A 26759-nucleotide genomic window follows, 5' to 3' on the forward strand; every position below is an offset into this window, starting at 1 on the left:
AGGAATGAGAGAAGAGAAGCCGATGTTCGAACAGTACGGACAATGGGGTGGGAAATGTGGTGTGTCTCTTCTTATGGGACCCTTTCTTTGGGAGTGCGGTCGGGCAGGGAAGGTGCCGTGAGCCCGGGACTCAGCTTTACAAAATCAGAGTGACCGGGGCCGGGCTCGAATGGGACCCTGCTCTGCTCGAGGCGGGTGGGTGTGGGGGGGGTGTGCGCACCTGGGCACGGAGGGCAGAGCCCGGCCCTCCCCTTTCCAAAAGCGATAAAAGTCACGGCACGAGGCTCGAGGAGGATAAGCCAGGAGCGAGGGCGGCAGGGTGGTTCTGGCGGTGGGCTAATCGGGGGAACCGTCCTTACCCGCCGCAGGGCGGGGACGGGGACGGGGACAGGTTCTGGCGGCGCGGGGGTGGTGGCGTGTCCGTGGCGTGTCCGTGGCGCGGTCCCGCGTGTCCCGCCCGCGCTGCCGCAGCTCCTCCCGCAGCCGAAGGGGGTCCGGCCGGGACCCCGCGGGCGGACGGGCGGGCGACGGCGGGGCTGCTCCTCTTCCTCGGCTGCTCCGCTCTTCTGCTCCCGGCTCCTCCGCTCGGGGCTCCTCCGCTCCCGGCTCCTCTCCTCCTGCCCGCCGGCTGCTCGGTCCCGCCGCGGACCCCGCGCTCCGCTCTCCCCAGGTAGGCTCTCCCCGGCTGTGCTCTCCGGACCCGGGCTCTGATCCGCTGCCCCGGCGGCGGGGCTGGGCAGTGGGGGCGATCGCTCGCTGCTGGCGGCGGCTCGGGACGTGCGGTGCCCGCCGGCGGCAGCTCCGCCGCTGCCCGCAGCGTGTTACGGGCCGGGGTTCGCGCTGCCAGGGACCGGGCTGCGGCGAGGAGAACCGCAGACGACAGCCATGGCACTGATGGTGACACCCATGGCACTGATGGTGACACCCACGGCACCTGCTCTCGTCCTTCCCGAGCGCCGTTGTGCCCGCGGGGGAGTTGAGGGTCGTTGGTTTCCCTGGGACCGCAGCGCAGGGTGATGTCCCTCCTGGCTGTGTCACCGTTCAGTCCCAGCCGCTCGGCAGAGCCGCAGCTTCCCCCCGAGCGGTGCTCGGGCAGCGCAGAGGGGGTGGGAGAAGTTGTCTGTGAACCCTCGGAGATCGTGGTCCTCTTCCAGGGGCTCAGCAGTCCCCACCAAGGGGAATGCGGCTGCTGCTCGTCCTCCAGGTGCACGTCCAGCCCTTCCCTCAGTCCCGCTGCGCTCCCTTCCTCTCAGAGCACACCCTGCTCGCGGTGCGAGTGCAAACCGCGCAGGTGGCTGCATTCCTCTGCTTTGCTTTGGGTTTGCGTTCATCTCCGGGGCTGGGGGCCGGGATCGCCCGGCTGCCTTCACGCCTGTAAGATGCTCGCTGACGAGACCCCGGGAACAACGAGGGTCCGACTCGAGCATGATGTTAGAGTGGAAGCATTAGTACTCTTGGCCCGAGGAAAAGTAATTATTTTAATAATTTTGTGACTTTGCAACGTGAAAGAGTAAAGGATGTATCATTACCGTACCCCAGGTACACTTTGTAAAGATGCAAATGATTGTAATTAGTACTCAGATTAGCTTAACTTCAAGGAATACCTGCACTCCCTCCTCGGAGCTTGTACGTATTCATGTATTTTCAATAATAAATTCAGCTCCAGACTGCTGTACAAGGGAGTTTCCTTGGGTGTCTGAGCTTGGCTGACATCAGTCAGATCACCAGGGTGTAGAAACAGTGGCATGGGAACCTGATTTATGGCTGTTGCATCTGAAGGTCTGTTTTTTCCTCTGAAGAGTAAGTTTTGGGGCTTGAAAAGAGGTGCTGGAGTGGCTTTGTTTGAAACTGAAGGCTCAGACTGTTCCTTTCAGAGGCACTGATAGGGATCGTAAACGTTTGCTGCTTCATTTGTTTTATTGTTGGATCTTGTTTCAGTTCTGAGATGGGAAATCAAGATTTTATTTTCCTTAGCATGAGAGAAGGAGCTGAGTGTGCTGATGTGGGAACCCACAGCATCCCATGGCAGCCCCAGTTCCCTGTAATTCTCTTTTCTCTGACATATATTTTATGATTCCTCCCTTTTCTGGTTCAATAACGTGATTTTGTTACTTTCAAAGTAAAAAAGTGAAGCTACTTAGTAGGTGTTTTCATAGTGTAGATCTGAGAAAATATTCCATGAACGAACAGATGCCCTGGAAAATGCTCCGGGTTGGACACAGTCCAGATCCTGATGCACTGTTACTCCCTCATTTTATTCTTTTAGGGCTTTGTACTTCCAACGAGAAATAAACTCGTATGTCAAAGGGATGTTATTATCAAAACCAGGCAAATAAAGGTGCTTTGCATGTAAATGCTTCAGATGTAAGGTGGCTGCTGTACCCTATGGAGAGCATTCAGACTCTCTCAGCTGTCACTGAACTCTACAGAGTGCTACACTCCAGTGTTCCCATACGTGTCAGGGAAAACTGAAACCTGTGCTGTCTGCTAATGACAGCTGTTCCTTTGCAATGGGAGAGGAAAGCCAGCCACTGCAGCCAGCACCAAGCCAGAAATCAGGTTTACTTTTTTGTTCATAGCTCATATATGAAAAAAATTTTTTAAGAACTTGCGTGATAACTGCACCTTGATTTTACATGGAATCTTTTCAATAAAAAAGCCCAGAAAGGTATGATTTTGTCCCAAATGAAAGACCTATGTAACAGCTTAGACCAAAAGGTTGACACTTTGAATTTCTTCTTCTATAGCTTTTACTGTCCCATGTGACCTCAGCAGTCAAAAGTGCTTTTTGATTTTTGTCTAGCCAAGTCACTATGTCCATTTATTTTGGATATTGCCCTCACTACAATTAGTCATCACTGAAGCTACAAAATATGTGTTGGATAATATAGCAAACACGAGCCAGATCCTCGGATCTTTGGGTCTGCTGATCTGTTTCTACCCTTCCCATAGTGGGCAGCAGTCCTGGTCTGGGTTACAAGGTTATGGTGTTACTGGTTTCCCTAATAAACTCCATTGTAATGTGCTTTTTCCCTGACACTCAGCGTTTCCCTCAGAGCAGTGAACCTCTAGTGAGAATTTTGCAAGCTCTAAATGCTTCTTCATCCTGAGTGATGGTGAATTTTTGCCTCCTGCCCTCTCCAGGATGCACTAGGACATTGCTGAGTTCTGCTGGGATTGACCCGCAGTAGCACCGTCCCAGGGCTGAGTGGAACCAGAGGAGTGGGGAGCACTGAGCCTGGGCTGAGCACACCATGGGGGCAAACACCTCCAGCAAGTCACCACCCTTCAGTGGGAACGAGGATGGTAAGAGCTTTTCCTGTTTGTTCTGCTGGACTGCAGAGTCCTCGGTGCAGACTGTGACTGTGAGGGTTGTGGGCAGTGCCCATCCTGGGGCTGCAAAATGCCCGGGAGCTCTGGGTCAGCAGGGGTGTGTGGAGGTCAGCAGCAGCAGCACCAGCAGCAGCAGTGTGCCCATAGTCCCTGCAGAGCTGTAATCTGTTTTTTGGGGTCCTTTTGCCTCCCCTCGCAGCAGCTGGCTCTGGGAGCAGGACTGTCAGCAGAGCTTTGGTGTTGAGGTGTCCCTGGCACGCAAAGGCAGGGACAAAACACTGCTGCTCTGGAGGCTGGGGAGGTTTGTTCTGGAGGTCCCAGCATGTGGAGGACCGGTAGGAAATGTGGTGGGAAGGTGGCTTGAGCAATGAGTGTTCCCATGGGTGTTCCTGATAGCTGCCCATCTGGGCAGTGCTGCCCACAGGCATGGGGAGGCCAAGCCTGCAGCCTAGGTCAGCTGGAAAAGGAGGGTTGGAAAAGTACTGCTTGGAGCAGTATTGAAGGCCAGGGTCCCTGTGCTGCCAAGATTACAGAGGCAGTCATTAAAAGATTGCTCCATAAATATATTTGCTGTTGCATGAGTCAGCTTGCTGACTGCCATATGGGCTTTTACCTAGGTACAACAACAAAATGCATCTGTAGATAAATACAAATACATATAATTAAAAGTAAAATATGCAAGGACCTGGATACCCCATCAACTCTTGTCCAACGTGCCCCATGGTGCCACTGCAGGTCTGTGGCTGTTTGGCTAAACCAGCTGCGCTTTCCAATTTATTAATGTAACTGCTTGCAAGTTTTCTTTGTTTTTCATATTTTTTCCCAGTTGCTGTAGTGCAAAAGAAATCAGTGCTGTAAAGTTTTCCTGGAGATTTTATTCCTGGTGCATCTCAATGCTCAGTTTTGGCATCTCTAATGAACAACCACTTGTGCTTGCTCGGGATGATGAGCACTTCTGTTCCTGACCACCTTCCTCGGGGTGATGTGCCCTGGCTGTGGGATTTTCCCTGAGGTGGCTGGTCTCTGCTGGGTGTCTCTCTGGGTTTGACGTGATTCATGCAGCACTAACTCCTGCAACAGAAACACAGCAATGCCAGGAAAGGCCCCGTCCTGACCATCTTGGGTGGTTCAGTGTCAGTCTGTTGGGCTTCAGTGGGCTCAGGGCCACCCTTCCACACTGATGCAGCTTCCAGACCAGTGCAGTTCTGCTTCCATGGCCCTACCTAAATTTAAAAAGTGGTAGCACATTTTTTTCTCTAATTTGTTGTGTTTTATTATACTGAGGGAAGAGAAATCAGGCTGAAACGGAGATGTCCTCTATGGAATTTTCCATTATCTTGCAAATCAGTGACCACAGGCTATATCACCTTAGACGTCACAATCTTGTCCTTACTCTAATTTCAACTTAAATTGTAGTTAAGTAAGAGCTGCTGGGTACAGCAGGAAGCAGCACAGTGTTCCATGGCACGGGCAGGTCCCTCCCCCGGGCTGTGGGCAGTGGGGACCAGTCCCACCTCTGTGGCTGTGCCACAGGGAGACTTTTCCTTTGGGACCAGTGAGGGTGGGTGGAACAGCACAAGTGGTATGGGTGCTCCAGTGCCAATCCTAATGACTCTTGCATATTTTCCCAAATTGCTGTTGCTATAATTTCACTCTTTTCTGTGGCACCATGATTTTTATTTGAACTTTTTGAAGGGCTTCGTTTGCCTTCAGCTGAAGCAGGGTGACAGTATTATTTTTTCTCTCAGCATTTCCTCTGATAATTGTGGATAATAAGCAAGTGAGCTGAAAAGAAAATGTAATAATCAGACAGAAGGTTCAGGGCTACAAAGTGATCTGACTCCTGGCATAGTCAGGATGAGACCATGTGAAAAGCCAGATTTTTTTTGCGCTGTTCCTGTGCTGAAGGGCGTGGGAAGAATCCAAGGGGGTGGCAGCCTGGTGTTCTCCCCACTAAATTTGGTGGAAAATAAACCAGAAATAGATAGTAGGTGAGGACAGTGGTGGGTCAGAAGGACACACATCATTCCATGGTCCTTTGCTGGTGCCCTCTCCAGCCCACCAGCAGCTGCTCTGAGTTTAAATCACCCTTGGACTGAACAGAGCATCAGCATCATCCTCTGCCTGGGTCTGCACCACGTCCCACTCTCCAGTACAGAGGGACTGGCATGATCACTGAGTGGCAGTACTTGTTTTCCTGAGGCTGCAGAGCAGAGGAGGAGAAAGGGAGGGAGAGACTATGATGAAAATGGGAGAAATTGCAGTGAGAAAAGGAAGGGGAGTTGTAACAGACTCTGTGGTGCTGTGCTTGCTGTGCTGGGGTGGGCAACAGGGTCGGGGGGACCTGAGCTCCTGAAGCACTGATTTTCCTTGGCAGATGACCCTGGGGACTTTGGCAGGGTTGACTGATCTTTGTTAAGGATGTTTTTTGTGGCTGGTTGGGATCTGTACTTTTTAATATAAATATTGTTCCTTGAACCTCAGTTTAGAAATATGATCCCTGCTTACAAAATAGTGTTTCATGATTATACCTCAGTTACTTCTTTATGGCAATTGTATTATCTTCCTTTGCATCTCCTAAACACTGTTTGTCTGAGTTGGCAGAGCACATGAGTTTTTTCTCTGAAGGGCAAAAGCTTTGTCTTTTTCTTTGTTTTAGATGCCATCAGGCAGGGAAATGTGGCTTGTCAATTCTGTAGCTGTGATTCAGAATGAACAGCATGTGTTTGGTTCCCGACTTGGACACCACAAACTTCAGTGCTCTTCAGGAGCGGGATGGTAGGAAGGCTAAACCAGGAAAAGGTTAAAATTTGCCTGTACCTAGTTTGAGAGTCTTAAATGAAGTATGCAACTTAGCTTTTTTACACCCAGCTCAGTTATAGGCCTGTGTTTAAAATGTTAATGAAAACATCAACATTAAATAACAAGGAGGAAGAGGGTGTGAACATGTTCATGAAAGCATTCCTGTAAAGGACAATAGAGATACAGGGGGTGGACATGCAAAAACTGGCTGCTGGTCTAACTCCTCTGGATTTGCAGCCGTTCCAGATGTTAATGCCCAGCTGTTAATGCCATGGTCTGCCCTGCTCTGCAGAGCCCCATGTGGGGTCCCAGTGCTGGGGACCAGAGATCCCCCTCTCCCCACAGCTGAGGCTGTGGCACAGCACAGGGCTACTGAAGCTGACCTCTCTCTGCAGCAGGCACCTCTCTCATCTTCCCCTGCAGGTGATAAGCATCTTCACCCTCCCTTTTTGTTCTGCAGGTACCCTTCTCTCTGATGGTCTCGCTGGCAAACAGGTCCAGTTAAACTCAGTCATCATCAGCTTGGATTTACTCTGATATTTGCAGCTGTTCTGGGTTTGAGAAAGGGCATCTGTGCCTGAAAGCTCGTGTTCCTTCCAAGTGCTGTAGCTGGTCACCTTAAACTTTGCTTTGGTTAGACTGTGCCATCCTACCTGAAAAGGTAATGGCAATGTTTTCATGAGGTATAAGGGTTTCATGGACTAAGCTTTGCATTTGTTCTCAGCAGGAGCAAGATGAGGCTGATATCTCTAACAGGTAGGGCAGGAGGGCAGAGTGAGAACATCAGCTTGGTGGTTCTCTGCCTGATCTACCATTGACAGAGTCTGACCCAGGGAATTTCCCTTTGCAGCTGAGCTGGAATGAAAAAAATCCCTGTTAAATGCCAAGTTTAAATAACACCCAAATCTCCAAAAGAAACAGAGTGTTGCTGGGGTATCCCTCATTTTTCTCAGCTCATATGGAGGAAAAATAGAAATAATGTGATATCATCAAGTGTTTGCTCAGCCATTTAATACTGAAATATTTCCTCTTTCTTGCAGTTACCTTCGACCATTTTGAGATTTTGCGAGCTATTGGGAAGGGCAGCTTTGGAAAAGTGAGTGTTTTGGGACCTAATCACTGTGTGGACAGCTGGAGGTGTAACTGGGTGGAAGTGGGTGAACTGGAGGCTTGCATGACAGCACAGAACCAAAGCCCTGCATTGTCAGTGAGCCTTGACCTGAGCTTCAACTCCTGGTAATCAGGAAGGATTCAGAGCTCGATTCCTCATCCATTCTGTACCCACAAATTATATTACAGGAGATTAAAATGAGAAATTGATCAATCAAATGAATGGAATTTCGTTACGTTTCTGAATTAGCATTTCCTAAGATTTCCCAGCAAATCAACACTGAACATCATGATGCATATTTAATAAACATCTACAATCAATATGAAAGCCTGGCAGGTTTTTTAATATGTTAAATATTTCTCTGTGAGACACAGTGTTTGTTATTAAGCATCAAGTTTCGGTCATGCATTTTATTTTTATGCTGTTGTGGAATTTGCCACTTGTATAGGCTGGCAGAAGGTCATTTGCCTCTTCACATAAAGGCACCCTGATGCCAGAAGTGGGATGTGTCTTGGGTGCAGAGGGCAACAAAAATCTCAGACAAAGAGACAAAGAGATTTATCTGGAGGAAAAAAAAAAAAAAAGTTTGACTGAAACTTGCAAATTCATCCCAACCTCATAAACTGTTGTGTAAACAAATCCGAGCCACTGGCCTGTTTCATTGTGCACTCTCACAGGCTCGGAGGCTTGCCTTGAAGCGATGTTTCTTTCTAGATTTGGGGACATATAAGAAAAGTTACAATTCAAAGCCCAGTATCCCTAAAACAAAGCTCAGGATTCACTGTGAGCTGAGTGACACTTCCCAGGAAGGTGAGGATCAGGTGCTGCTCCCCATGACCGAACTGTAGTTCTGTGGTGGAGGGGGCTCTCCCCAGCAGTAACTAGTGTGGGAGGGATGGACATGACCATTATTAGTGAGTGATATTAAATTAAATGTTGACTTCTGTGCCATTCCCTATCTCCCATCTTGTGGTGATAAATTCATTCTGCTCACCTTCCCCACAAAATTTCTCTTCAGGTGAAAACTAGGCAAGAAATTCCTGGGCAAGGTCCAGTGTTGCAGCATCAGTGCACGGAGTTGTGCCTTGGCAGTGTGGACTCTGCCAAAGCCACTGGAGAACACTTGTGTCATTGGGTTTTACCAGCCAAAATTAGCTGACAAATCATCTCTGATTTATCCCCTGATTTGCTCTCCTAGGTCTGCGTGGTGCAAAAGACCGACACCAAGAAGATGTACGCCATGAAATACATGAACAAACAGAAGTGTGTGGAGCGTAATGAAGTCAGAAATGTTTTCAAGGAGCTGCAGATTATGCAGGGCCTGGAACACCCCTTCTTGGTTAATTTATGGTAAGAGGTGGTTCCTTGGCTCACTGTTCCAGTCAGCACAGTCAGTTACAGACACCTTTGACACCAGACCCCCCCTAGTCTGCTGCAAGCCTGTCCTGGGACCAGCTGGTGTGTTCTGCTCACCAGGGCTCTGGTTTCAGGGGAATCCTGTTTAATGAAACAAGCAGTTATCTATCTCCCTTGTCCCCCCAGACAGCACAAGAAAGCTTATTCATGTGTCCCCTTGCAGTGCCCCCCTGGCAGATATTGCCCATCACCATAACCCACCTGTATTTAATGGTGCTCTTTGCAGCAACAGCAGGTCCCAGCAGCAGTACAGGATCGATGGCCAAGCAGGGCTCTTTGCAGAGTGTCCCTTGGCACTGCGTTCTTCTTAATTTTATTAGGACACCAGTAACATTCCAAGTGGTGTGAGCTCATATACCATGTGATAAAGTGGCTAATATCCTGTAGGTATAGGAGTCCTTTGGGGTGGTAGGTAATCACATTTATTGAAAATTGGATTTAATTTTAGAATAAAGTAGAACTTATCGATGCTAAACACAAGAAATGAGGCTAAAACACATTGAAGATCACAAATCTTTGAATTACTGTTCCTTTTTGAAATCCTCTGTAACCTGGGTACTGTTTGGTGAACCCTTGGGATTTTGCTGCAGCTGCCATTCAGTGTTGGTATGAGTGGAAAAGGTGCAGCCACACCTCCCAGGTCATATCTCCATACTTTGCTTTCCTACTTGAACACACAGTTCCAGGCAAAGCTCACTCAGCAGCTGAGAACTGACCAGCGTGTGCATATGTACAGACCTGTAGGGAACAAACCATGCAAGTGTCCCTGTTCTTGCCATGCCTTCCCTGGCCTCAGAATGCCTTTACCATTCCTGTGGCTTTCCTGCACTCCGAGTGATACACAGACTATAAGCTTTGAGTGGCCTGTGGTGTGGTTTGTGGTGCTGTTCATCCCATCAGGCAGTTGGTGTGTTGGTAAGGAAAAATCCATGAGGAAAGGGCTCATAGCTGGTAGTCTGCCCCTCTCAGAGGGACACTGGGTAAACACTCCATCAAATAAGGTCACTCACAGAGGGCTGGCAGAGAGCAGCTGCACCCCTGTTGTGCTGAGCACGTGGGTTCATGGACAGACTGCTGCTGGGAGAGCTGGCACCCGACAGCGAGACCAGAGGGTCTGGGCAGAGCTGTGCTGGGCCAGGGCTCCTCTGTGTTGCTCCTGTAGTCACTTCCCACAGGTGCTCAGAGAAGGCAGAACGTCCATCTGGAGTTGTTCAAACAGTCTGCTCTGACTCTGTTATGGATCTGAGGCTAAATTATCGTCATCACAAATGTGACCATAGGATTTTAGTCACAGTGGGAAACAGAGCACGGGAAGATTATGAAATTATTATTTCTCAAGTGAAAAAGTTGTGAGAAATGATGAGTATTCCCAGAAGTACCACGTCACTTTATGATCTGTTGTTTTTCAGTGCTGCCATCCCTGAACCATGTGTGTGCTCTTTCAGGTACTCCTTCCAGGATGAAGAGGATATGTTCATGGTTGTTGACCTGCTGCTTGGAGGGGACCTGCGTTACCACCTCCAACAAAACGTGCGGTTCCAAGAGGGCACAGTGAAACTCTTCATCTGCGAGCTGGTGCTGGCCCTCGACTACCTGCAGAGCAGGCACATCATCCACAGGTCAGCTGGGACCTCGGGAGGGCTGATGGCCACAGGCTGCACTGGGGGAAGGCTTGTTCCTCTCTGATGTGAAACGACAAATAGAAGCTTAAATACTAAACAAAATATTCTCCCACGTACGTTTGCTTTCATGTGAAACACAAGGCTTCCCCAAGAAAAGCATTTCATATACAGCAGAGAGCATCTGATTTCTCCCTCTGGGGTAGCTGTGAAATAGCATATTCTGCTGATCCTGCAAAAAGCTGTCTCTAATAGGTTTAATTAGCTGTAGCTCATTAATATTTGTCGTGGTCCAGGGAGGGTAGGTGTCAGCACTCACAACTCCCCTGTGTTCACACTTGGAGGTGCCTCCCTTTGTCCCCCTCTCTGTACCCCACCAAAATATGAGGAACGGGCCCAAACACAGCTTTTTTTCTCTGTGAGGTAAATTCCTTTCTAGGATTTGGGTACCAAGATTTCTCATGGACAATGAAAAAATGTGTGTGAGCTCTTGCCACACCTTTGAAGACCTGCAGAGAAGCAGAGGAGGAAGAGCTTTCCCCTGGCTGGGAAGCAGGGTTTGGCTGTGGAGGGATGGACATGCAGCTCTCTCCTGCTGGTGTCATGGGCAGCACAACCCTGGGCACCCACGGGTTTGACCAAGTAGCTGCTGTCAGGGAGGATGAGCAGGGAGGGACTATGAAGGTCGATAAAGGCAGGGAGAAGATCGCCTCATTTATAAATATCACTCCAGAGGAGTTTTCTTGTGCAGTGCAAGAATTAAGCATGGCACAGAGTGTAAAACTGAAATGGTCCTGGTTGTTGGTAGGGAAGGCACACTCTGGGGAGGGGCTGGGGAGGATGAACTCCTGTTCCTGTCCACAGTGTCTGGCTGCCATACCTGGGGTGTGAGGGAGGAACAACCCCTCACCTGCCCCCACAGCCATGAGACCCCAGAGTGGTTCTGCTCTACTTAGGTCGGGGCCAGACCCTGGGAACAATTCCCACCTTCTCAGGGGTCTCCTCTTTTGTACTGCTTATTCTGTGCCAAACCTGCGTGGATCTCTGCCCCAATGTGAATGTGAAGCTGTGGTGTGCACTTCGTGCAGCTGCATGTGTTTAAGGTGAATCAAGAACAACAAAACACGTATGGCAGGCTGTAAAATTTGGAAGTTATTTAATTAACACTGTAATGAAAGTTGTTTAATTAACACTGTAACCCAGTGGGACAATATGAGATAGATAAAGTGACTCAACTGAGTCAATTACACTGCAACAGCTGTAATTGGGAACATCAGGAGACAGGGAAGCAGTGGCTTCGTGTGGCTGAACAAAGCTGTGCAGAGACAGCAAACCCAGGCTGGAATTATTTCACACCTAGATGTAAAAGAATAGGAAATATTAATATATTTTAGTTTAGGAAATGGTATAACCAGTTTATAAAAAAGAAATACACAAATAAACAGTAGTCAGCATTATCCCTGGTCATCCTTTGCATCCTGAGAATGATCTTACTGTGCTGGTGTAATTCCAGAGGCTGTATGACAAACTGAGGGAAATCAGAAAAAGCCACATTAGAAATTAATAATTAAAAAAATAATTGGAAACAGTTCTGCTGTGCTTATGGGGAGAACCAGCCACTTACCTGGCACAGCCCCATGCTCTGCTCCTGATGCCTGTTTCTGTGTTTACCTGTGTGATGGGGATGGCACCAGGAAGGTAACTGGTGTTTATAATCCACTGGAAGTAGTTTGGGTGACAGGAGGCCAGAGAGCTGTAAGCTATTACATGACAATTAGGTATATTGTGTTTTCCTGATTCCAGGTGGCTTGGTGAACTTAAACTGTATCTTAGGGATCGAATTTTCAAAGATAAAATCCTAAACCTGCTCATTTCTTCCCTTAGAACCCTGGCCCTTGTGGGGAGCAGCAGCTGGCACAGGGTCACTGTAGCTGTTGCCTGCCCTGTGGCTGGGACCTTCTCCCTGGGGCACTGAATGGCATCAGCTGGGCAGGCACTCAATGGGGGCCGGTGTAATGAGCTCATTAAAGACAGGTAATAGCTTGTAAAGTCACTCAGGTGGACACAATGGGTGTATCAGTGTCTCAGGTGTGCATTTCCTCCCTTTGGTGAAAGCGTTTCCCTGCAGCGTTGCTATAGGTATTATTTTGTGGGGCTTTTTTACTCAGGAACAAAACCTGTGGAGAACATGCTTGTTTCTAGACCAAAGATGTTAAAATAATTTAATTTGTACTGAGTGAATGGGTAACCATTCTCAACGCAGTATTGAAACAGATTGAGAAGTAACAGGAGGAAAATGGTAAAAAGAAGCTCTAACTTAACTGTGGGTGGACTCACCTGAGTGCTGCTCACCCAAACCCCTGCAGCCTTCACAGCCCTGGCTCTGTACCCACTGCTGCTGTTTGATTAGTCACTGTCTCATGCCTAAATCAAACAGGAACATCAGAGCTGAGAAGCTTTGAGGCTCTGAGGGCACGGTGTCTCTGCCAGCGTGTCCCAGAGCCTGGGCTTTCCTGAAGTGCCTGCAGCCGTGTTTCCTGTCACTTCTCTAGGCTAATGGCTGTCTCTGCTTCTCTGCTTTTTTTCTCAGAGACATCAAGCCCGACAACATTTTACTGGATGAGCACGGTAAGTGCCGGGTGCTTTGTTGTCACGTGTATGTGTAAAAGCAGAGGCAGAGACAGGAGACCCAAGCTGCAGTCTCAGTGCTCGCTGGTGCCCTCATTTAGTGTTGCTGTCTTTCCCTCAGCCCAGCTGGGAGTGGCACCATCTCATCCTTTTGTGCTTCACTTGCTTTTTGAGTGGCAGTGTCTCATACCTCTGGGCACTGGGCACCCTCTAATGCTGCTTTTAGGGTTGCCTCAGTGTTTAACCCACAACTCTTTTGGCTGACTGACCTGATGATGACCCTACAAGGCGCTGGCAGGGACCTCACGTTGGTGCTGCTCGGGGTCAGTTGCTGATTTTAACACTTTCTTGGCTCTTGCTTAAAACTTACTCAAAATGCATTGTTTGAAGAGTAATACTCGTGTCACTGCAGGGTTTGTGTAGTGTGTGTTCACAAACAGAATGAATTATGGTGCAACAGATAATCTTTATTCGGGTATTTTGCTTTTCCTTGAGCACTTGGTATTGGGTGGGAGCTCCAAAGGGGATTTGGGGCTGAGTATGTTATAGATGTTGCTATCAGTTTTCCAGTAGTGTTTCTCAGCAAAACCCTTGACTATATTATTGCATGACTCTGTAGTCACATTTTTTTCCCCAGCAAACCTCTCACAGTGAAGAGTTGCCTGATATTTAATAGCTTGTAACTCATTAGAGAAATACTTTGTCATCTTATATTTTTTGAAAAATCCATGTAACTGACTTGTGAGAAATCTTAATTAGCAGCTACAGTAAGGGGCTTGAAGAGAAAAAGTCAGTACAGGGAAGAGGCACATCTGAATCTGTTATCACTTCAGATGCTGCATCTCCCAAGGGAGGCATCACCTGGCTCTGCATGACCATGTGTGTGACCAGGGTTGCCTGGCAGCACCGAGCCCAGGCTTGATCTGTTTGCATACAACCTCTAAGTTCAGAGCACTGGCTGATTATTTATTTAGGAGCTGGAAGCAAAGCAGCTTTGCCTCCAGGGGCTGGAGCCTCTGTCCTGCCTCACTTGGTCCTTCTCTGGCTGTTATCCCATGCTCAGACCGTGGAGAACACTGACCTCACTGATGTGCTGGGGACCTGCTCTGCCAGCACTGCTGGGGCTCCCTGTGCAAGGCTGTCTTTGGTCAGCCCTCGCTGGCAGACACTCCCCAGAACCCCTGTGCCCCTCAGACTGGGGTGACACAGTCCCCCAAGAGGAGCTGGGATCTCTGTGGCCGTGGGAACGTAGGTCAGTGCTCCTCAAAGAGGGGAAAAAAATGGACAAAAAACTCTGCTCATCTCTGCAGTTGCATTCAGCCCAGAAGGATGCAACCTGCAAACTTCTATAATGACACTGCAATTCAGGAGGAGTTTTGAGCCTGCTCCCTGTTCACCGCAATGTTTCACCTGTGTTTTGCAGAGGTTTCAGTTTTTTTCTGGGGACATACCCTTGACTCCAGTGTCCTTCTCTCTGTGACTTGTAGTATTCCTTTTCTTCATCCATGGCAGCAAAGGTCCTCTGAGGCATACAGAAAGCTTTGGTCACACACAGAGTTCAATTTTTTCTTGTCCCCAGAGTAGCTGTTATTGTAGCTGCATGTTTATCTATATTTAGCCTAGATGATCATGGTTGTTTTTCAGTATCTCCTTCCCTGTGGTGCAGAGCTGCAGCTCCCCATTCTCTCTCCTCTCCCATCACCATCCCACTTTCACAACTGGGATCACAAAATAGATGCAATTAGCTAACATTAAATTTTTTGTGATGTTCTTGACTGGGACCAGTTCCCCAAGAATATGAAGTACCTGAAGACCTTCAGCAATCAGACTTCAGTCCTTCATTTTTTAGATTCCTTTTGTCCCCTAACTCTGCCCTTTGGCCCATCTCCCATGGGCTGTAAAGTTCCTTTACAGCTTTGATTCCTTCGCGTTTCAGATTTAAGTTTGGAAAGGCCTCCCGTTCTGTTACAGACCCCAGCACCCTTTTTGTGGGTGTTAATGGCCAAGGAGGCTATAGGAGCCCTCGTGCACATCACCTGATCTTGGTGCAGGAGGCTGGGTTCAGTTTTTAATGCCTTTCATTATGCCACATGTTGGTCGAAATGTGTTGTGCTGACACTGTCACGGACCTGACACACACCTCCCACTTTCGCCTCTGTCACCCTGGTTGGTGACATATCAATTTCAGACAAGGAATTATAAAGTGGAATATCAGGCAAATAACTTTCTGTGCAATGAAAGAGCCATTGTTCAACATCAGAGATTAGGATCAGGTCCTCCAGGGAAAAAATCCCCAGCAAGTGACACCTCCAGCAGTCATTCCAAGCACAAAGTGATTTCCTCCTTTAAAGACACTTCTATCAATTTGGCTCAGTGACAGCACAGCTCACCTGGGAATGAACGGATATAACAGATGGCAATTTCTGGGAATTGTGGCTAATTCATCAGGAGTTTTTGACCAGGTCATTTGTCTAATAAAATTGAAGAAAGGCTCAGTTTTATCTCTGGTAAAACAGAGGTTTTTTGCAAGAGCCCTGTAATGGCTGTGCTCAGGATCCTTTCTTGTACTGCTGCCAGAAGGTTCTCTAGGGCAGTGCTGCAATGGGTGAGTTATGCCAGTGCAGGCATGGCATGTTTGCTCCCTCATCTCAGGTGAGAAAGTTAGGGCACAACCTATCCAAGAGCCTCCACGATCCACAGCTCCTGGGGACTCTAATTTCATATCCTTTAAAATGTTTTCTTAGTTGAATCTGCAGAAGCCTTGTATTTTTTGCACAAAATATGTTCTAGAAAGGTGAAGGAATTATGAAGTAACAGAAGTGCTGAATGCAATAAGAAAATTGTTTGCCTTAAGGCAAACCCAAGGATTGGTCTGGCAGTGCCAGTTTCAGGTTTGGGGAAGGAGCCATGTGGTGCCCAAGAGCAGCTCTGGCTGTGCTGGTTCAGAACTGCCTGCAATTAGAGATGATGAGAATGAGGAAAACACAAGCCTTAAGGTTCGACCCTAAAGCTCAGCAGCAACCCCCAGTACATCCCTCATGGGCCCCAGTAGCTCCCACCCTGGTCTGTAACACTGCCATAACTGTTCAGCCTTGTCACACTGCCCTGAGCCCCTTCCTCAGCCTCACTGGCTGGATTTGGTCATTTCTCAAGTGGGCTAGTTTATAAAACTTGTGATTTGTTTGAAGTGAATAATTTAAAAGATGGATCCAGAGGAAGGCATGTTTGTGCTTGGAATATCAAATTCCTAATAAGCCTTTATGATTCATATTTATGAAAACAGCTCCCCGCAAAGTGGAGTGAGAGCTGGAGTTGAAAGGAAAAACAGCACAAGGATGCAGGGGATGTATCCAGACAGGGCAGTTGGATGTCATTCTTTCTCCCAAGTGCTCCCCAGTGATGTGATGCTGCTCTTTAGTGGGCAGGCTGGGGGAGTGAGTGCCTGTGGATGGTGTGAGCAGCAGGGAGGAACACGTGCTCTGTAGGTCTGTTGGGAACTGTGTGAGGGGAGAGTGCCAATGCCTGGTTTGTGCTCTTGCAGCAGTGCCACAACTCACCAGGGCATGGGCATGATACAGAGGTTTCAGGTGAAATCACAAGTTCTGCTTTTACTCTCCACATTTCCCCAGCTAGATCAGGTATTTGCAGCAGGCAACTTGTATCACTGCTCTCACAGAACAGATATATAGGCACAGTTGTAAATATTTACCTAAATGCTCACAGTATCCAGACAAGAAAACAGGAGTTCATTGCTACAGCATCAACTTCTAGACCTATAAAGGTGATATTTTGCTTTAACTCGTGAACTAGAGCAGCAGTGGATTTCTAGCTGTTTGAAGCTAATGGCTGAGGAAGGTGTTGTCACAGCATCTCTATCAGCAAAAGCCACTTTACTTCGATCTCTGTGGTTAGAGAAAACAGCAGCAATCCAGCTCCCCTCTGTTACTGCCGAGGGGGCAATAAGGCTGCAAAACACAGGAAACAGAACAGCTGATGTGTTGATAATGAGCTCACCTTTGTCGGGGTGAGCAGCCTCAGTGCCTGAGGAGGAGATGAAGGAGGGGGGGAAGCGGAGCCTGCCTGTGTTTGATCCGGAGAACTGGGCTGAACTAACCCACGAGTTTCAGAGAGATTCTCTTCAGTGCAGCCAGCCAGGTCTGATCACCTGTATGTCCATGTGGGGCTGCTCTGCTCCCCGACAGTGAATGGGGAATAATAAATTGAGTGCCTAAAAAAACCAAAAAAGACAAGTAAAAGCACAGGCAGGAGCTAGGTGGGAGCATTGCCTTTCTCATCCCCCTGCGGATCACATCCACCTCTTTTATTTCCTTTTCGATTCAAAGGCAGCAGTTGTGCATATTATAGCCGTGGCAGCAGAGCCCATTCCTGCCCCAAGGGGGTTTCGTGATGTTTGGATTTTTGTGCAAGGCTGTTTTGCTGGCTGCCAAAGGTGCTTGGTTCCACACTGGAGGCAAATGGAGGGAGTGCTTAGTACCTGGAACACCAAATGGAAAGCAACTAGAAAGCCAAACATCAGGGATTTTTTTTTTATTATTATTTTTTAAAGCATAGTGGAATTTTTTCTGTGAGAAAAGTTCAGTTCTCTTCCCCTCAAATTTATGAAGACTCAAAACAATCATCGCTAAATTACTTCTTGGAGAACTCTCATTTTTTTGCTCCCCAAAGGGAAAATAAGGGGATATTTGAAGTAATAAGACACAACTGCAAGCAGCCTGCAAGCTGAAATATTTTCTATCAGTTCTCCCACCAGAATATTTTTTTTGCTGGAAGCTACTTTCCATGGAGTATTTTACTTCATGTTTCTGATTCAGAGCTGTTTCTCGTGTGAGACTAAAGCCAATCCTGTTACATGTTAACCTCTCTCTTTCAGGACACGTGCACATCACCGATTTCAACATCGCCACGATGCTGACGAAGGAGATCCACGTCACCACCATCGCTGGCACAAAGCCCTACATGGGTGAGAACCAACGCCAGTTAAACCTTCTTGAATTACCATTTTATGGTGGGACACGGGTGAAGTCCTTTTTGATGGGGGTTTGGACTCTTTTCTTCCTTGTCTGTGCCAAAATATACATGCTGGTTTGAAATAAGGAGCACCCCGGAGAGGGGCTACGGGGCAGGGACAGGGAATGCCTCAGTGCAGCTGGGGAACGTGCACTGTATCCCTCTGCAAATCCTAAATGCAGATGGACTCGAGTACACTGCAAACATGGATTTTAGTGCCATGATGCCACACTGTACAGCATGGGTTTGATTATAAACTAAGATGGTTGCACCCCTGAGATCCCCGAGCATTTTACAAGCAGCAGTCACGCTGTGTAGTGATGATGAAGTGCTCCTGCTACCCTTGAGAAGGGAAAATGAAGCACAAAGGTTTGTATTTGGTCCCTTAGTACATCAGCACAAGACTTATGCAGCTGCATCACTAGTAATAATCTGAATTTTTATATAAAATGGCTGCTTTAAAAACTAGTGTTACTCCATGTTCAGGCCAAGTGAGTGGCTGTAAAAAAGCATTGCTCCTTGTTTTGTTGGTTTTAGATCAGTTCTTGCCTCCCAGCTTGTACAAAAATTTTGAAGTATTTTTTTTTCCTTACTCTCAAAAGGGAAATTTATTGGCTAAGAAAGAACATTTCAGTCAGTGCCTCCCCCCCGGCTCTCCATTAAAAGCTGTGGCTCTCAGGCTTCCTTCAGTTAAAATTTGTTTTTCCCTGCCAAGGGTGCAGTTGGCACCACATCTGCATTTACGCTGCATATTAATGTTCCCAGAGAGCTGCTTTCATTGATGGTTGAGACTGGATGTGGGCTCTGCCAGATTGAACTGCTTTAAATATGAACAAAGAGATGAGTGGGATGGGAGCAGCTTCCCAAAGTGCAGATCTGCCGAGCGCTGCTGGGGCACAGAGGCTTCCTGGAGCCTGTTTACTATGGATGATGGGCAACTCCTCTGTCAGTAAAAGGAATTCGTTCCTTTTGGGCTTTGGGGGCAGAGAAGCACTGAGAGGTTCATGTGCAGGGGCCTGTGGGGCTGCTGGGTGCCGCTGGCGCAGGAGCACGGCAGCAAAGGAGGGGGGCGTGGGTCAGGCACTCTGTGTTGCTCGTTGCCACTTGGGATTGCAGCAAGGCAAACTTTCTTTTCCCTGTATTTCACAGCACCTGAAATGTTTAACTCCACAAAACCCACTGGCTACTCCTTTGCCGTGGACTGGTGGTCACTGGGAGTCACTGCCTACGAGCTGCTCAGGACCCGGGTACGTGTGGGGCTCCCGGCCCGGCCGGCTCTGTCCTTGGGACACTGTTGGGAATGTTAATGCTTTGTAGCAGGCATGAGAGGGACAAGCCAAAGTCAAGATTTTAGAGGTTATTACAGCATAGGAAGCAGAGACTACATGTCTACCATGGCTCCTGTGATGGCCAAGAGCTCAGAGAAGCTGCTGCAATACAGAACATCCTGTGGTGGTGGTTCCCTGCTCCAGCTCAGGGCCTCTGGGTTGGCATAAGCAGGACAAGGCAAACAAGCAACAGCTCCTGAGGTTTGGGCTGCAATGTCCTTTACCTGGAGCTCCCATCCTGCAAGGGAAAAAAGGAAACTTGAAAGAAAATCTCATTGCTGTTGTAATCAGACTGAGCAGCTGGAGCAAATGATGGATAAAGCCCAATCCCTGACTGTGCCAGCAGAGCTCTGCTGCTGATACAGATAAGATCATAGATAAGATTGGGGGCCTTGTAGACAGACAAATACATCAGTATTTTGGAAGTAATGTGTAAAAAATGGGACAACATTTTAAAAATTACATTCTTCAAAACAAAAGGAGAATGTAATTTAAAGTAGAATGTTTAAAATCTTGTGAGGCTCTGAAACTTCTTTCAGTATGAGTATGCAAAACATGTTTTTAAAAACTCTATCATAAGTCTTTGCAGAATGCCTTAAAAATGTTTTGATTAAGAGATTTTTCAGATGAATCTGTGTGTCTCAAATTGTGAGGGATCATGTTAGCAGACATGGAGGGGATGTGGCTACCTGACCTCTGAGGTAACTGAAGCCACATCCCTGTAAACATCTTAATGTAATATTTGAGCTTTCCATTTATAATGCTAAATGAATGTCTGGACTGCGCATCACATCGGTTTTAGAGTCGATGGCACTGTTTCCAAGGGCAGGAGCAGAGATGCCTTTGCATGCTGACACCTGATGGCACAGTCGTGGTGAGATGGTGGCACCTGGGTGGCTGCTGCGCGGGGGAAGTGAAGGGAGGCCTTGAGGTCCATCTAGTGTCGGCACACGTCAAGCACACTGCACCTGATCTGATCTCGCTGTTTATAGCCACTATTTTTTAAATGTGTCTTTAACGCCCCCTCTCCTCCCCCCAACATAAGGTAAAAATCTGGTAATCAAAACTTTCCAAATGAAAACAGCCCGCCATCGTAAGGTGTCCCTCGGGGTAAGGCAGCAGTATTGTTGTAAAGGGACAGTCATCCTGCAGCCTGACACCCACCCGGGGCTGGTTACCCTTCCTGGGTCATCTTTTTCTGAGCTAATTTGATCAGTAGGAGACATCCAGCTCCTTTTCGCTGGCATTGTCCCCAGCGTGAGTGAAGAACTGAAAACACTGGCACATTTTACAGGGAATATCAGGAATGCTCTAACCACAGCACTCTGTATCACAGTCTTGTAAGATACAAACGCTGATAAGGCTGAGCAAACCCATGCTGGTTTTAACTCTGACTTCTGGGCTTTGCTCCTGCCTGTCCTGCTGTTAAATGTCCAGTTATTAGCATAGATCTTGCTGACATTTTGTTTATTTCAACTGAGCCGCGGTCACGCAGAGAGAAATGTCCCACGGGAGGCTGGGGACTGGACAGAGAGACTGTGCAACGCTCTTAAACAGATTTCCCAAGGAGTCCTGGAAAAAAAGCAGATAAATTCAGGTGCTTTCCTTGTGGCGTTTCCCACAGAGGCCGTATCACATTCGCTCCAACACTTCCACGAACGAAATCGCCCACGTGTTCAGGACAGCCAAGGTGATGTACCCCGCCGCCTGGTCCCCGGACATGGTGTCGCTGATCAAGAAGGTGAGGTGGCCGCGGGGCGGGCGAGGGGCCGGGGTGTGCGCAGTTCTCCTGCCACTCACAGTGCACGGGGAGGGGAGTCCTTGCAAACAGTGTCCAGGCTGGTGTCAGTGACATTTGGGTGGCACCGTGTAATAAATGCCAGCGTTTGGTGCTCAGCTGCAGGAGGTGATGGCAGCGAGCAGTGCTGTGTCCCGAGCTGGTGCACGTGGCGGCTGCTGCTGCATCTCCTCTGAGGACACGGTAGCCTTTGCTTCCAGAGTGTCCTCCAGTGCTCTGGAATGACCTAGGTTAGAAGCAGATACTGATATATGTGTCAATAAGTTCAGCAAAAAAAATTATATTTTTTTAATCCTCAAAAAAACGTTTGTTCCAAGATGGAAAATATTTGTAGGAAGTGCTGATGCTGTTGAAATCCTTTGATGTCACGTGATTTATGCACCACTGCAATTTTATTCCAATAGAGCTTCCTATGCTGTAATGACCCCTAAAATCTTGAATTGCTTCAAAATCATTACTGGAATAATTTTGAAGCTGAAATCCCATCTGAAGCGAAGCCACAGCTTCAATAAACAAGACTAGCTTGACAGTGTCAGATGCTGTCTGCACACAGCGGCAGCAAAGCTGAGCACTGACCTCTGCAAAGCAGCACTGGAAGCACATTTTCAGAAAGTATGTAAATGGTTTTCTAATTTTCAAATAAGTGTAGGCAGTAAAGTAGTACTTAATGAAGCTTTCATCTATTTTTTTTCCCAAATAGTATGTGTAAGTATTCTGTCATTTCTAATGAAATACTCCGAAACATTTTTATGAAAAGAGGTCATCAATTCTTTGCTGAGACAGAATCACAGCCTATTTTCCAGGAAGAAAATTGAAGAATATTTCCATTTGCTTAAAATTCAATGAAGCCAATATTTCATTGAGCCTAACAGTAATACAGGGATATTTACTGCAGATGTCCTCTGTGTTTCTATGCTGAAAGTTTTTCCCTGGAACCACGGCATGCTGCAAGCCATGGAGGTTCCCTTGTGAATAAATAATGCAATGTCACAATTATTTAAATTGCCCGGTGCCCCTTTGCATCTGGTTTAACAGCCAGACGTATTATATATGAGGCCGACTGCGGCTCCTTCCTGGCTCAACCATCCCCTGTGGAGTTTTGTATTTATTAACGTCTGAGGCAGATGTTTGTCATTGCAGAGCCACAGCACTGGTGCTGGGCTGGAGCCCAGGGGGACCTGGGCGGTGGGGACACTGCTGTGTGCCCAGCTGCACATCAGCATGAGGAGGGCTGGGGGGGGTCACCGTATCCACACCCTCCCTGGAGGGTTTGGATCACCTGGTTTTCCTCCTGCATTTTTGATCTGCATGTTCTCAGGAGATTATGCAATGTATAAGCCTTGAACAGAGACAAACTTCAACCCTCTCCTTCCACACAAGTAATTCCTACAGCAATGTTAAAAAATGCTGAAAATAAACAGTGTGAAGGCATGGCTTTCACACTGGAATAAGAATATTCCATTAGTAGAGTGAGAAAACGGGGGGTTTTACTGATACAGTGTTAAATGCAGAACACAAAGGCCTGAGTTTAACTCCCCGTTCCAAATGGTTATTTTTAACCTTGGACAAATTGTTTAATGCCACTGTACTGCCTCAATGCCCGCTTCTTCAATGCGGATAAAAGTTGTTCATAAAAATAGGAATAAATGGAGTTAAAGCTTGTGAGCCTGTCGCATACCCTGGTGAAGGGACTGCGAGCCAGAGCAGCAGAGAGGCACCGGTCCAAGTGCCAGTGTTGATGCAGTGTCCCTTGTCCCTTGCAGTGCCACTTGTCCTCAGCCCCACTCCATGGAGCGTGTGCCCCGTGGGGATGGTCTCATCTCTTCCCTTTAACTCTCCCCGCAGTTGCTTGAGCTGAATCCCGAGAAACGTTTTTCTCAGCTGAAGGACATCCAGGCCTTCCCGTATCTGTCTGATGTGAACTGGGATGCTGTTCTCCAGAAAAGGATAATGCCAGAATTCATTCCCACGGTAAGGCTGTTTGAGTGTAAATGTTCCCGATGTGCCTGAGCGTCACATGCCACAGCCTGTCCTCACACCTGGCACTGGGACATGGGACGTTCTGACAAACTTCCACTGGAGCATCAGGTGTCACAAGGGGAAAAGGAAGACCAGGGCAGGGCTGCCACTTCCCTGTGGGTGTAATGAAGAGTAATGGGGGATGACTGCAGTATGGGTGCCCCGAAACTGATCTGCTCTGTTTACAGTGTTCCTGGAATTTTTGGGTGCAGAACTGGTGTTACAGGCTCTGGGCTATGGGTCCATGTGGGATGGAACATGTGGGCAGTGCCTGTGAGCCGTGCTCTGGACAATGCTGCTCCCAACATCCAAACACCCAGTGCACCAGAATGGGCTCAGCAGCAGCCTGGGGATCACCCATCATCTTATGGGAACTGTTTCCTCCTGTAATGCCTGCCCTAACAAGCTCATTGTTCACAGTAAATAGCACATACACTAGATTAGTGTTTCTGAGCCTTTTTTAATTGGATTAAAACAGCACACAAGTAACATTATACTTATGGAGAACAGTCTGAATGCTGCTGTGTGTGGTTTTCAGCCACGTAGAAGTTGGGGTAAACTGTGAATATTTGTTAACTATATGTATTTTCCCCCCTGTGGGTGTGATTCTGTATTGCTTTAAGACCAGTTCTGCAGGCTGCTGTGCTACTCTAAGGAGGCACATCCCAGCCAGGACACCGTCCTCATCCTCATTGCCACTCTGAAGCCACCAAAGGGCAGAGTAGAAGCAGGAGCACAAAAAGAGCCACTGTCACACTTGAATATGCCCTCTGGCTGAAGGGACTGACAGAGTATGGCAGGAGTACAGCAGTTGCTCTGGCTGCATGTGCAGCTGTAATTAGTGCATCCTTTTACAAAATTCAGCTCTCAGGCACAGTCCAGTTCATGAGAGACTTCTCAAGACAGGTTCTGACCACTTATGGTTGCCTCTCTCTCTCCCCTCCAGAAAGGCAGACTAAACTGTGACCCAACCTTTGAACTGGAAGAAATGATTCTGGAATCCAAACCTCTTCACAAAAAAAAAAAGCGCTTGGCTAAGAAGGAGAAAGGCACCAGCAAAAGCAATTCCTCCCAGGTGAGAGCAAGCAGGTACAACCATGTGGTCAAGGATGTCTCTCATTTTCCACGGAAGATGACTGCCATCTAGCAAGACCACAGCAAACTGGTTGAACAGAACATTTTTTTCCCTCATGACCAACTTTATTCCTAAAACTCTCCCGCGTCTTCCCTGTGGTTGAAGGCAGAATGTTTATGCACTGGCTTAGTGTGAGAGGAGAGCCTTAATGCCATTCTCCCCACTGCAGGGCTAAAGATGCTCTGTGTCTAAAGATATTGCTGTGTCTCCTTGAAATTGCCCTTGCAATGCCTTTCTGTGTCAGCTGTGAATTTATTTCCCATCTCTTTTATTTTTCCATTCCAATGTGAAAGGCCAGCCACATCCAGAAGCACCTGGAGATGCTCCAGAGGGACTTCATTGTTTTTAACAGAGAAAAGTAAGTTCTGATCCAGAGGCAGAAAAAGAGGCTCTGGCCCTTGCCAAAGCCTTTTACAGGTTTGGGGGGCCCAGGGCTGAGGGAGGGTCTAAAGCTGGGGGGGTTTAGGGCTGGCAAGGGGTTTGGGGCTATGGGGCCCCAGTTTTGAGGGGGCATAGAGGACCAGGGAGTGGGGTGCTCCCAGGCAGCTGCACTGCTGCAGGGTCTTGGCTCTGCCTGGGCCCCCCCCCACAGCTCAGCTGTCCTTCTCTGTCCCCAAGGGTGAGACACCACCACGACAGCATCCAGGAGACCACACCACTGACAAAAAGCGGAGGCACGTACAGGGAGGACAACCAGAACAACAACCTCTGAGAGCAGCACGGCCCCTGCAGGAGACCTCCCCGTGGGGCTGGGGCTTGCCCACCCACACATCGTCACCATGTCGGACCGTGGACTCGTCCTCTGCTGCCGGGACCCTGCCAGTAGCCCAGGGCACCAGGGGGAGTTGGGGCACCCACCCCCTCAGCCTGCCACCTCACAGCCAGAGGGTCCTGGGTGTGGGAGGAGAGGCTGTGGGTGCTGCCTTGCAACTGTCCACAGTCAGTTAGACTCAGATCCTATTATGCTGCCTTTCCTGATGGCAGGAACGTGACCATGTGACGATGGATGAGACAGTATCCACCCTTCCAGCTTGGCTGGCCGGTGCCACAGCCCTTGGTGCCCCCTGTGCTCAGAGATGCCACCACCATGTCAGCTGCAGTGCTGGGGCCACAACAGCACAGTGGGTGAGGGCTCTGCAGAGGGTGGGACTCCAGCATGGATGGGCTGCTCCAGGGGGAAGAGGTGACTCCCAGGTGCAGGGTCTCCACCAGTGCATAGTGACAAAAGTGACCTTTGCTTACAGACAGCTCCTGTGAACACCCCATGAGGGTGGGCATGGGGGGCTGGAAGTGGCAACGAGCTCCTTCCTTAGCTGGGAAGAGGCAGCAAAGGTTTCCTGTCCCTTTCCCTCTCCACATACTCAGCAGGACTGGCATGGCCTGAGTGTGCAGACAGATGTGGCACCAAGAGGTAACAACCAGGCACTGACAAATCCAGATGCTTTTCCAGCATGAAAAATGCCTGAAAAATCCATTCACCATCATGTTAAACTGCTGCCACCAGAGGGAAACTTTAATGTGTATTTTTAATCTCTCTACCATTGAAATCACACTCGATTTAAGCAGGGACTGTTTGCAGGAATGGCCACACTGCTGGTGTGGTCTTGGCCAAGACTGAGATTGGCCAAGGTGTTTTTACTGCAGTAATGCTGGGAATGATGCTATTATTTAAATGCTTTGGCAGGCCTGATGTTTCCCCTCCTTCTTTGACATTTTTCCCATTCCCAGCAATACAGTGAATGTGTGATGAACTCTTTGCCTCCTATTTACCCAAAGGGACACATCCTGTCTGGATGGAATTAGTTCAGCAGTAAGTAGGTAGTGAAGCCCTCAAAGTAGGGTCACTGCCAGGGGAAAGTCACCATGTCCTGCTCAGTCACAGCACACTCTGACTTGTGTTGCTGTGTTCTTGCCCTCCTCTTCCCCAACCATCCTGTCTTTTAATCAATAGGATTTCTGAGCGGGATGGGGGCTCCGTGTCTCTCTGCCTTTTGACTTGCCATTCCCAGGGAGGCTATCCAGAGCACCTCCAGTGTTTTCCATTGGTCCTCTGCTCTCTGCCCAGTCCTCCAGGGGGTCTGGCACAAGGCCTGATCAGGAGGGACTCTGTCAACAGCTGTCCCTGTACCCTGCACAGCACATCACTATTGCCGCCTTGCTCTGCTGCAGGTAGGGGTCCACACACCATAAGTGTGTTTATCTGGAGTCCCAGACAAGGAAACCAGCCCTGCTCCTCCTGGGGAAAAAAATCTGCTGCTACAGAAATACCTCTGTACTGGCTGGTCAAAAAACCCAAACCAACTTAAGTACTTAAATGGTAAGAACATCGCATCTTTAGAAATTCCCCAAAGATTTCTACAACCATCTCTCCCTTCCCCTCTTCTACTGTAAACAGAGGCACAGTCTCAGCTTAATCACTACCAGGCAACAGGGAAAATTCTTTAATTACTTGATAGCAGCACTTCACAAAGCTTGTAAGCATGAAAAGCCTTCCCTGCCCCTGGCACAACTATTCTGGCCTGGCTCCTTAAGGACTGCTGCA

General features: G+C 48.3%; 1 protein-coding gene across 2 annotated transcripts; it reads left to right on the forward strand.

Annotated features, from left to right (window-relative positions):
- On the forward strand, nucleotides 1–25968 carry STK32A (serine/threonine kinase 32A). 2 transcript variants are annotated; one of them, XM_039385237.1, is made up of 13 exons: nucleotides 1–33; nucleotides 3145–3306; nucleotides 7176–7231; nucleotides 8445–8596; nucleotides 10108–10281; nucleotides 12872–12909; nucleotides 17801–17890; nucleotides 19087–19184; nucleotides 20890–21006; nucleotides 22909–23034; nucleotides 24029–24157; nucleotides 24511–24575; nucleotides 24836–25968. In XM_039385237.1, exons 2-13 carry the CDS (start codon nucleotides 3255–3257, stop codon nucleotides 24927–24929), a joined length of 1191 nt encoding a protein of 396 aa, XP_039241171.1. In that variant the 5' UTR covers nucleotides 1–33; nucleotides 3145–3254; the 3' UTR covers nucleotides 24930–25968. The 2 variants fall into 2 exon arrangements, with proteins under 2 accessions (XP_039241171.1, XP_027574456.1); XM_027718655.2 differs by lacking the exon at nucleotides 1–33 and adding an exon at nucleotides 434–670.
- The last annotated feature ends 791 nt before the right edge of the window (nucleotides 25969–26759 follow it).

The sequence above is a fragment of the Pipra filicauda genome, unplaced genomic scaffold (assembly GCF_003945595.2).
Source record: "Pipra filicauda isolate LSUMZ 115617 unplaced genomic scaffold, ASM394559v2 scaffold3_size10097308_pilon, whole genome shotgun sequence".
Taxonomy (NCBI): Eukaryota; Metazoa; Chordata; class Aves; order Passeriformes; family Pipridae; genus Pipra; species Pipra filicauda.